At 32.8% G+C, this 12,396-nt stretch overlaps 1 protein-coding gene across 1 annotated transcript in view; it reads right to left on the reverse strand.

Annotated features, from left to right (window-relative positions):
• Nucleotides 1–11,168: 11,168 nt before the first annotated feature.
• Nucleotides 11,169–12,396, reverse strand: part of LOC106135118 (uncharacterized) — a 157,257-nt gene continuing 156,029 nt past the window's right edge. The window contains exon 11 of the mRNA XM_060946504.1: nucleotides 11,169–12,350. Coding sequence (XP_060802487.1) covers nucleotides 12,219–12,350 — 132 coding nt within the window. The 3' untranslated portion in view covers nucleotides 11,169–12,218. The remainder of the gene's footprint in view (nucleotides 12,351–12,396) is intronic.

A 12,396-nucleotide genomic window follows, 5' to 3' on the forward strand; every position in this document is an offset into this window, starting at 1 on the left:
ATGATATTTGTTTAATACTGTCTCTATCTTTGATTTTGCCAGATTCTTTATTAATAATGTTCCATGTTTCTTTAATTTTATTTGGTGCGTTGTTTATTTTACTACTTATGTGAAAAGACTTGGCTTGCCTGCAAACTTTTTTAAATAATTTTGAATAATTTTTGACATATTCTACAAAACTGGGGTCAAAATTGTATTGTTTCTGGGCATATAAGTCATATAACTTATTCCTACTCTTGTGAATACCTAATGTAGCCCATTCACTGAACTGTAATCTATTACGAATATTGACTTGTTTCTGCTTGAACCTTTTTGAGTATTCAGCAGAAATCATATTAAATAAATTGTTATAATGTTCATTAGGATTATTTCCAGAAAATGTTAAAGTATTTAATTGATTTGCAATGTTTATTTTAAATTTTCTTATGTTTTTGGAAGAAAGAGGTCTACACATAATTTTATCATTATTTAAATTGTTTAAGGACTCTTTCTCAAAGGTAACATATTGACCGGTGTGATCCGAGGGCAATTTGTGAATAATTGATTTCCGTATATAAAGATTATTGCAAAAAAAATTATCCAGACACTTGGCAGATGTAGATGTTATTCGGGTTGGTTCGAAAAAAACATACTCTAAATTATAAGATTTAAACAAATTAATAAATTGTATACTAACAGTTGATTTAACTAAAATGTCAATGTTAAAATCACCACAAATAATTAATTTTTTATTACATTTTGAGTTAACATGTAACACTTGATCCATTATTTTTAAAAATTGTTTAAATTCACTGTTTGGGGGACTGTACACACAAACAATTATATGATGATCTAGCTCGGCACAGGTCACTTCGGCACACCGCTCAACCGAAAGTCTGGTTATGTCTGTTCGCTCTTTACAGCGAAGACCGCATTTGATAAATATCATAGACCCACCTCTAATTGCAGACTTTCTGTTTAAGCAGCTCACAATATTATAATTGTTTAGGCTGAACATCATCTTCCCCTCCATGAGCCAATGCTCAGTCAAACATAAAATGTCCACATTTAATTCTTCTAAAACTAGTTGTACTTCTAATTCTTTGCCGGGAAGACCTTGTATATTTTGATGGATAATTCTTAACCCTCGAGGGTTTCCCGTTGTCTGAGTGTGCAGTTTAAATTAACTGTCAAGTCAACAGAGTTACCATCACACAGAGTTGGCAATTCTGTAGTCAACTTATAATTAATATTTCGCTTACAATGTAAACTCGTCCAAACATTAATATTACTAGCTACCAATGTAGCAATTTTGTTCTTATGGTATCTGGATAGAAATATTCTATCATTGGTCTTAAAACAATCACCTATGAAATTGTTTGTGTCAAAAAACACAAATTTGTCACTGTGACGACATGTCAACGAATGCATAAAATTATTGAGTAGGTGAGATTAGTAGTATTCGTTTTTTCAAGTCTACCCCGCAAGGGATATAGATGTGACTATATATTATACTAACAAAATTTTCTAGAGGGATAACCATAAAGGTATGATAAGATCACGAGCATTTTCACTAAGAAAATATCTTTCTTTACAACATTTCAGAATTTTAAGTTTCTAATAAAGAGTAAAATTTGCAACCAAAAAGGAATCAAAAGCTCTATACAACTGGTTACGTAAGTTACCAAAGTGTACGAAGGGGCTTGAAATTAAAAGTGCCATGTGCGGTAGAAATAGTAACTTACTCGTATGTCTAAAGCTTACTCCTGCGGGTATCACATTTATTATGAAGGCTTATAGTTCGATGTTAGGAACTTTTCCAGCAAGATATTGAAGATTACTCGTAGCGATATCAATATAGACGTCGTCGTATGGCTGCTATTGAATAGGAGAGACTATGAGAGTAATACCACTGATAAATAAAACTCCATACTTATATGATTCAAGAGATAGATGTAGCTGTACAAAATTGTCAGGTCTTAATTTAAATTTTCATTTATTCAGATATATAAATATCTATAACTATATATAGATATATCACTCTATTTTTTCTTGTTTATATTATTAAGGGACAATTTTAAAGAAAAAAAATCACAAATGTTCACAATAGTTTTTTAAAATTCTTGACAATGGCTTTTCTAATGCAGGCAGCTCATGGTAAACTGGCATATTCTTTCCACGGTAGAGCCAATATGGTCTATGATTTTTATATAATTATAATGACAAACTAATGCATTAATAGGTTACCATTTGGTTAAGCATAGGACTCGATATTATTTCCCCATTGGGCTCTTGCAGTAATAAGGGCGTAAAATGAACTTTTGTAGCAAGTAGATGATAAGAAGAATGATAAAAACACAAATGAAAATACGATACAAATGACACACATTGAGCTAACCTCAAAGTCAGTTCGAGACTTGTGTTATGGAATACTAACTCAATGATAATGGATACATTTCCTAAGTTAATACATAAACATATAGATAAGACTCAGACCAATAACAAAAAGTGCGTTTTTCATCATGTTCTGGTCCGAATTTGAACCCGGGACCCTATCACGGGCAAGTAGGTACAATTCCACCTGCGCCACAAAGTCAGTCAATATTTAAAATATCTTTATTTAGTCAATAGTAACGAAAATTATATACATATGGTCACGACTATATCCCTTGCGGGGTAGACAGAGCCAACAGTCTTGAAAACACTGAATGGCCACATTCAGCTATTTGGCTTAATGATAGAATTGAGATTCAAATAGTGACAGGTTGCTAGCCCATCGCCTAAAAAACAATCCCAAGTTTGTTAACTTATCCCTTAGACGCCTTTTACGACATCCATGGGAAAGAGATGGAGTGGTCCTATTCTTTTTTTGTGCCGTGTGGCTCCCGGCACCAATACAAAAAAAATACTTTTACATTACCTATTGGATTCCAAACTCTTTCTCATTATCGCTAAGAAAAATTCAGTTTGAAAATATCCATGATTATGAAAGACTTCACGCAATGTCAATCCATTTAAATTTCGTATTTAGATAATTTACGTATATTTTATTCCACGAACGTACTCTCACCATCTGTTATCCAAGATGGCGGCCAATAATAAATTTAATTTGCTCTTGTTAACAAATTTGTACGAACGTCTGAGTTTATATTGAGATTGGAATAATATCTCTATTTTTGGATTTTTAATTTATTATCCACCGAAGAATAATAATGAATTTTTTGTAAAATGTTATTATGTTTACCGATTGAAATTATTGTTCCTAGAACACTTTAATTGGACAATAAAAGACTTACATTATTATACTTAATGTAAAAAAAAATCTATTTACTTGTCTATTAGTAAAAATAATAAGATGTCAAAAAAATGTTCTTTTGAAAAAATAAAACGGCCCAAGAATAAGTCTAACAATTTGGTGAAGGATTTATTTTCTTCCAGATAGATCTACATTTAAAATAAAAACAAAAGCATATTTAAATTGCTGCCTACGATTAAGGTGCTGTTTTAATGTGCTTGAAATTTAAATTAGGCCATCGTCTGGAATCATTGGGTGCTCTCAGAAATTCGGGGGCCATTTTGAAATTATTTGCTTAACATTTTAGTTTCTATTGCTTTTTACTCAGTGCTTTAATCGAGTTTGTGAAACCTAAAGTCTAGCAGTCGTGGGTTTGAATTCTGCCGAAAATATTAAACTATGTTGATTCTCAATATGAAATAGGATATTTTTGGTTTTAATTATAAGCTTTTCTATACTTGCATTACATTGCTTAAAAAGTAAAGAAGATTATATAATGGAGTATAACAGTTTCATACATATAAACATACATACATATAATCATGTCTATACCTATCCATTGCGGGATAGATAAAGCCAACAGTCTTGAAAAGACTGATTGACGACGTTCAGCTGTTGTTTGGCTAAATGATAGAATTGAGATTCAAATAGTGACAGGTTGCTAGCCCATCGTCTAAAAGAAGAATCCCAAGTTTAAAAGCCTATCCCTTATTCGCATTTTACGACATCCATGAGAAATAAATATTTAGAGTGGTTCTGTTCTTTTTTCTATTGGTGCCGGGAACCACACGGCACGTTTCCTTTCAGGCCTAGCCATAATGACCTAGGGATCAAATTCGCAACCTTTTCCCCTTGATCCCTACCAAAATTAGATTAAAATAAAATATCAGTATTACCGGTAAATCTAATTCTTTAGCTCGTCTTAGGCTAAAAGCATGTCAACTTATTTTTATCAACACAATTTTCTCCGCCAATATTAGTGCAGAAGCTAGTGTTCAGTTTATTAGAAAATACGCAATGCTTTCAGTTTGAAAATAACAAAGGTTATTTTGTTACTGCACATTTTTCCCGGTATTTTTGTGGCGGTTTAGATTTTCTGTATCATATGTGATAGTTGCACAAATGGAACACATATGAACATAACAGAATTTGTACACCTTTGACCGAAGAAAAAAAACAAATAGAGGACAAAATGTTTAAGCAAATAAAAAATACTTTGTCATTGTCAATTATAATTATAATTAACACAGATTTAGCTAGCCCCAAAGTAAGTTAATGTAGTACTTTATGAGATACTAACTCATCGAAACAAAGATGTCTTCTTCCTTGCGATAATCCAGGTCACATCCTCAACTACCTGAAGAGGAGCCCAGGGTGCTCCTTTAACCACCATTCTTGATTGTGTTCGTCAGAATTTTAAACTAAAATACTCCCAACTACAGCTGTCACTCCGTAACCTTTACGCGCAACTCCGTTTATATCGCGTGAAAAGCTATCGCTGTTTCGCTTTTTATCACGATGTCAAAAGGGACAGCGATAGTTTTTCGCGCTATATAAACGGCGTCGCGCTTTCCATACCACGGGGGCAGGAGAACCTAACCCAAAAGTACAAAAATATATCTTTATTGTATATACGAGTGAGCAAACACCTACAGAGATTAATAAGCTAATTATATCACGCAAAACATAGATAATCAAATTAACAAACATGTTACCTACTACTTATCGTACAACCAGTAAAGTAGAGCCCTGTTCGTTCATCCGTCTTCATTAAGTACATCCAATGTATACATACAGAGTGCTTAGTCGAAGCTGCTGAGAAGTTCAGAACTTATAGGATTTAAACACGATCAAAGCCCGCCACAAAAGCAAGATAGAGGATGTAAGTTGTTATTTATTTTACTTTGAGTTGCGATGCAGTTGAGAAGAAATTATTAATTAAATGAGCTCCATAGCGCACTTTCATTCAATGTTACGATTGATTATGGTACGTAGGTATAAGTACTGCCACGGCCATGTACCATTTACTCATTTCTAAGTACATTAGTTTGATTTCTCAGCGATGCCCTTACGTGAGGGAAAACTTCAAGGAAAAAACCTGCGTCTTACCCAATCCAGAATCGAAATCATAGTTGGACCCACAACTTTTCTAAATGAAGCCTTTACCTCAATGCAATCTGGTCAGGAGGATAATGACTTGTTTTCGATGCAGAATTTTAATGTAGAATCAAAATTTTGCTTGCAAAAGGTTGCGGAGGTCAGACGGGAGTCGCTTCGTTTAAAAACCTGACTCACCCAATCCAGGGTCCATGGTCAAAACCTACCCCAGGCAGAGTGGTAAGGATGCAACCGGGACTAAAGCCAGGATGAAGAACATACATATATTTGCTTTACATTTAGCATGTTTTTATTACTTAAATTAAATTATTTAGTCCGCCAATTATGCTATACATTTGTATTTTGTACAATGAAGTATAAATAAATAAATAAATATAGAAAATATTGTAATATGTTAGAATTGACATTCATTCTGAATCAGCGCAATAGGATTAAAATTCTTTTACCAACGTCGCAACTAAAGTAAGCTTACGTGTACCACAAATGAGGCGTGTAACAACACTGTCACATATCGATTTTACTAATGTTCCGAGCTTCCTTCGGTTATCAACTCCGGGGAGATAAGCCTCGCTTGCTATATATTATAGTAATTAAGCTTACATATAGGCACTCTAGTCTCTGTCGCGCAGCGGTAGTGAGCTTGTCTGTGACACAGTAAGTCCCGAGTTCGAATTCTGGCTGGAGCATGATGAGTAACAACGTCTGATTGCGTCTTGAATTTTTGTCTGTATTAGTATTTATTTTAAAATATAATATCGTTAAATTGTTATCTCGTAACTGAAACTCTGTTATTTGTCCCGTATTTATTTAGACTGTAGAAACTTCTCATTCAAATCAAAAGTGAAATCCATTTTTCCTAACATGTGTACATGACATCTTTATCCCTTACAGAGATAGATGGAGCTATTAGACCGGACAAATTAACATCATTACGAGGTATTAAACATTGTAAAAGTCCCTTATGAAAAAGACAACGTCCAAGGTAACGTCAACCGCAAGGCAAAGGCACTGAAAGAAACTTCTTCTTATTTAAGGCGATGCTTACCTGTCATTACCTGAAAATCAGTTCTATCACAAGCTATCCAAGCCGTATGAATTCGAGTATTCTATTAATTTATTTAATAGTTAGAGAAATGATAAATATTAATTTATGTTTGAATACTTATTGGTCTGAAAATACGCTTGTAATAGGAACTCCGTCAATAATTATCAAAATTTTAATTTGAAAGATATCTATATACAAGTTATATTGTACCAATACATATTAAAAGTGTTACAGTTAACGTACCTTAAAATAAGCGAAGAACTGAAATTCGTACAGATTCAATGGAAAAACATTGGAATGGAATGCAAAAATCCGACACTTGTTTCGTCTGTATCGAGACGTCACGCCGGAGGCAAAGCCTTGCTCGTGACGTGTAGTTTGCGCGAATTAAGCAAACTATATGATTGACAGCTACTGGGCAGCGTGAAGCTGGGATTGTGTAGGAAAATAATGTTACACAGAAAAGTAAAAAAGGTTGAGATGACAAGGTATATGGTTACACATCCAGTTGCTTGAATGTGCAGGTTTCTTCACGATGTTTTCCTTCACCATATCATAAGCAAGTATCGGTTAGACATCAAACTAATGTACCTACATAACTTCGAAAATAGTCATTGGTGAATGGCCGCGGTGGGATTCGAACCGGTGCCTTTATGCGCAACAGCATTTTGACCAGGCACCTTACCGACTCGACCACCGACGCTCGAATTACTTATAAACTATTTATTTGAAATGTTATCACTATCTTAAGCGTACAATTGAATGAATATTATTTGTTGGCATTAAAAATCGAATAGTAAAGATCAAGACGTGATCATTGAAGATCAAAATCTTCCATGATGAAGTCTGCGACTGAAAATAATTAAATTTTCATGGAATTTCTGAAGGTTTTGCCTTTAACAAGGCATATCTTAAGCGATAATGAAAGCTGTCGTGCTGTCCATTATTATTTTGTGTAAAATACATTTTTTGTATGTATGGTACTCCATATTGAAAAAAATTGCATTATACTTAATGCAGTTGTTTTCGAGCAGACAATTAAATTTTGATGAAATTGAGAAGGAAATTGGTGAAAAGTTTTAGGAAAGTATACAATTTTTTTAATTTTTAATACTACCTACTTTTTAAAAATACTGTAATTGGTGATGTCGATAGAATCTTAATCTTGGTACGTCATCCATTCAATTGACCGATAGATAAAACCTACTGGTGACTTATGCTTATTTATTTATAACTTATAAAACTTATTTAGGGATTTTATTTTTATTTTTTTCCTAATTTTCAGAATAAAAAAAAATACTCGCTATCCTATTAACACTAAATTCACTTAGTTTCTAGCATTTAGCCCTTTTCAAAACTATGTAAGAGTTGCGAGAAACAGTTGCGATAACCAGCAACAAGTTTTTTAACAGATTACACTGATAAATGCAGACGAGCGACTCAAAGAATAAGTAATTTTTAAGAATGTGAGGATTGTGAAATCATGTAGTCTTTCCCTACCCCTCCTGGAAAGAGGTTTTATGAATGTAAGTTATTTAGGTACATTTGTTATTTTTAAAGTCTGGTTTATTGCGTAAATCTGAAGAAAGGCATTGTCAATTTTATTATCCCAATTAATACTATAAATACGAAAGTAAGTTTATTTGTTTGTTTTGTCTCTCGAAATTTTACGTATACGTATATAATTAAGAGTCTAGAGAGGGACCTAGGGTAATTCTCATCATAAATCATAAAAACTATAGTTCTCGTAGGATTTGCGAAAAACCTGTATTCTTTTATTTGTGGCGTTAAATTTGCGCGGGCAAAACTGTGGGTAAAACCTAGTTTGAAATAAACGTCACTGGGTATTATATAGAAAATAATGTTTTTTTTTTTTTTATGATACATGACTTATTAAGCTTAAGAAACAGCGGGCACTTAAAGCTAAGTATAATACCTAAAAATTACAGTGTAAATGAATAAGCAGATTCTGTTGTAACAAAAGCGAAATAATTTACGTTCTCTAAAACGGCGCTTTCCGTAAACAAAACAGGATGTTTATTTTAATTTACATATTTTATACAAAAATGCAAAGTTACTGTATTTTCTGTAATTTCGACAGTTTATTATCATTCTAGATACTGAACTAACAACGTTGAATATATTTGCATGTTAACAAGGTGTTGTTTTAAACTTCTAAACTTTCAGCGTTCATTGGAACATGAATTAATTTAGGCCTCACCTTAATATATCACTCCATTCGTATTATTTTTGGTAAATTTGCAACAACTTACTCATAGGGTTAAATTAATGTTAGTTTTAATTCACATCTACCGTTAAAGCTGCCCAAAGCGGTAAAGTTGTTCAACTTCCCTTTCAAGTGCAAATTTTTAAGACAATTAAAGGCCACCCCAGCATAGGTTATCACATTACACAGAACTCTTTGGCTGGTATATACAAACCAAATAAAATAAAAGAGCAGGTCAAAGAAATCCTGACTTCGCAATTTGCTAATGATATTGCTAGCGTGCCTATAAAACGTATTAATGCAATCAAGGATCGTTGAGGACTGGTTCAGTTATACTGCTATCAACAAGTCGCACCTAATGTATTCTTGATAAAATTAGACTATTGATCCGCCACATCGCTTGGTTGCGCCTTTGTCAGCAAAAGTTTTGGCTAGTTGGCGATGTAGGGATACGGCAAAGTGGAGAAAAAATGCAGAAAAGAGGACCCCGGCTGCTGGTCCTTAAACTGGTTGCCTGGATATCAGACGGTACCAGTGTATCGACGCAAATAGCATCCCAACTAGTGGCCATATAAGTCAACTATATGACAAATATGAAACTTCCTTTATTGTTCTCCAAGTAACTACCAGGTGAACCAAATTAAGCGAACAGTCAATATCTACGACGAAGCATTTGATTAAAACTTTCCTGCATCTACAAAATAATGAGTGTTCAGATTAAACTTACCAGAAGTGCATTTTAGCGACATTACATTTCTTTAAAATAAATTACAAATACGGTTCAGAGACACCAAGAGTATCCTGATATGTGCAATAGCGTTAAGCTGGACCTGAGTCCTTTCATAGTTTTAACATAGATTGTTCATTTTGTACTTTCATTATTTTACAACCGAACACTTCAAACTAATAAACTTTGAAACGCGTAATTAGAAACTTGTCTCTTCCGTGTCATTTCGCAATATTATTTTACTCATTTGAACTTACGTTTACACAGAGAAATAGACCTTAATGTTTAAGAAATAAGAGCGACTCTTTATCATATTTCACGAAATCAGGCGAGGTTTGATTCGTAAAACTATGAATGAGTTAGTTGGTTTATGATTAAGTATTTTACGAGTAAAGTTTGGGCATTTAGGATAACTAGTCAATTTAAATAAATGCCACAAAGTGCAATTAAATTTTACTATTTTATCCATACTTCCATTCAAGAAGGTATTTTAACCGTTGCATCTAGTCACGCCCATAATATACAAATACACATAGGCCTACCTAACTTATGAGTCGCCTACAGAAATAGTGCTTAATTAATAAGCCAGTTTATGGAAAATATAAATTATTTGTATTCCTTTGTCTTGATTAATTAGACTAACACATTTTCCATATTAGCGCCTTCATTTTTCATCATCTTCTATCTTCGTGAAATTGATTTCAAAATTGTAATAACCATCGAATTTCATTCATTCCCTTCAGTTACTCTCAAAAGTAATATACGAGGGTACATGCCATCCATCGCATTGATTTGCCGTTTATTAGACATTTCTGCAGAGCAAACGATCGGATGAGACAATATTATGGAAGATACGTTTAGTGTTTACGACACGATAACGACACGATGATGTGAAAATCAATGCCGACCAGCTGTAGCAGCTCATCATTTGGCACGACTGTGGATGGCTTTCGGGGCTGAGAGCGGAATTCGAGCAGATTCATACAATAATTGTGAGCAGTACTCCATACATGAGCCGACCAGAGCTTTAAAGGTTCATCAATTTATTGATCTTGAGGTAAAAAATATAATGGCGAGACAAGACGCGACGCAACACTGCACCCACAACCCTTGTTAATACAGAACCAACAATCCTGAAAAGATTAAAAGGCCACTTCAGCTGTGTCTTAATGAAAAAAATGAAATTAAAATAGTGACAGGTTGTTAGCCCATCGTCTACAAGAATATTCCATGTCTATTAGCCTTAGCCATTATTATTTATTTACATCGGAATGAATCCACACACATATTTGCTAAAATCGATACGTTTAAAGAAACGTTACGAATAAGCCGAAAGGCGTTATAATTAGTTCTGCCATTTACCCGTCGACGAACTCGGAGTAACGAATATATTAGGAACACCATAATTATTATATTTTGAAGGATAAGACACACGATATGAGTTTGCGCCTGATTACTCTGATGTTAGGTTATTTTAAATGAATTGGGCCTTTGGTATACCTACACATTGTTTTGTTTGTATGTATGAGATATAAAGTAAATTAAAACACACCTTAAGGACTTAAAAAATATCCAAAGGTTCACGTTCATGCGTGGATAACAAACATACGAGTACAATAGATATTCACAAAATAATCTCTGTGATGTAACTCTCTGATATTTTGTATGCGGTCTGCATTTATTAGTATAGTTTCATAGAAAATATAGAGTAAGGAATATAGAATAACAAAGACTATCATATTATTTATTTATTTCCATTCCTCACATCTAATAATTACACAACAAATAAAATAATCGAAGGTGAAATAGAATTATTACTAAACATCAATTTTAACTTACTCTAAAATGATACATATAATAAATACATTACATTTTTATATAAGTATTATAGTATTGTTTTTTTTTAAATAAGTAGATTTTATTACAGAAAATTCTTAAGACTAGTCAGTAAATTATGATTATAAGTATTTTATTTATCACTATAAGTTTAGAATAGACCAAGTTACGTCATATTTCGTCTATATTATAACATATATTGAAAAAATAGAAATGAAGTGAGATATATTATATAAATCATGCTTCTTTACAATCATTCTCTTCAAAGAGAGTAGTTTATCACAGCTATGAAATTAAATTATGTACAAGACATATTTCTTAAGCTATGATGTTAATACAATAATTAGGGCACAATGTTAATGGAAAACTATATTTTGGTGTAAAGCTACAACTAAAACTAGTGGCAGGATGTTTTATATATTTACAAATTAATATAACACGGAGAAGATAACTGTTGACAGATGCTTACAATGCTCGCAGATTACGGAAAATACACGAAAAAATTATTTTATCATGGCTTAAATTTGGATTTCTGATTCGACGGTTATCAAAATCAAATTGCTTAAAAATATTATGATTTTTCTTTTTTGACTCATAATCTTGATGAATACGCGGATGATAGATATGAATAATATAATATTTTATAAATATAAATATGAAATGCATTTTAATTTGAATTTGTCTTATGTTTAAAATATCATTAAATTCAAAACGGCAATCGATAGCTTCATGAACATTTTGTAAAATAAATCAATAGTAAGTATAATCGTAACATTTAACTCTTAGAATTCACCACACCATTGATTACTTTATCCCGTTTCATATTAAAAGACAATAAAAATATTACTTTCTAGTTGCACCACATTTTATTTTATATACAAAATAAATTTTCGAGTCCACAATTTGTCAAATATTATTATCGCCAGTGGGCTAGACTATGAACATTGAAAATTAAAAATGAATGCAACGAAAAAGATAAATGTATCATAAATTAATTTCTCGTTAACATAGGATTTATCATGATATTCGCTAGAGCGTTCCGTCGTTTCCGCCATGCGCCTGCGCCCTGTGCGTGATACTGCAGCTGACGGTACCATGTTCTTGTTCGAGAGTTTTCTTCCGACTGAAATAAAAGAAAATATCGGATTTCAGAGATGGCTTAGTGTTTA

This window comes from Amyelois transitella, chromosome 11 (genome assembly GCF_032362555.1).
Source record: "Amyelois transitella isolate CPQ chromosome 11, ilAmyTran1.1, whole genome shotgun sequence".
Lineage (NCBI taxonomy): Eukaryota > Metazoa > Arthropoda > Insecta > Lepidoptera > Pyralidae > Amyelois > Amyelois transitella.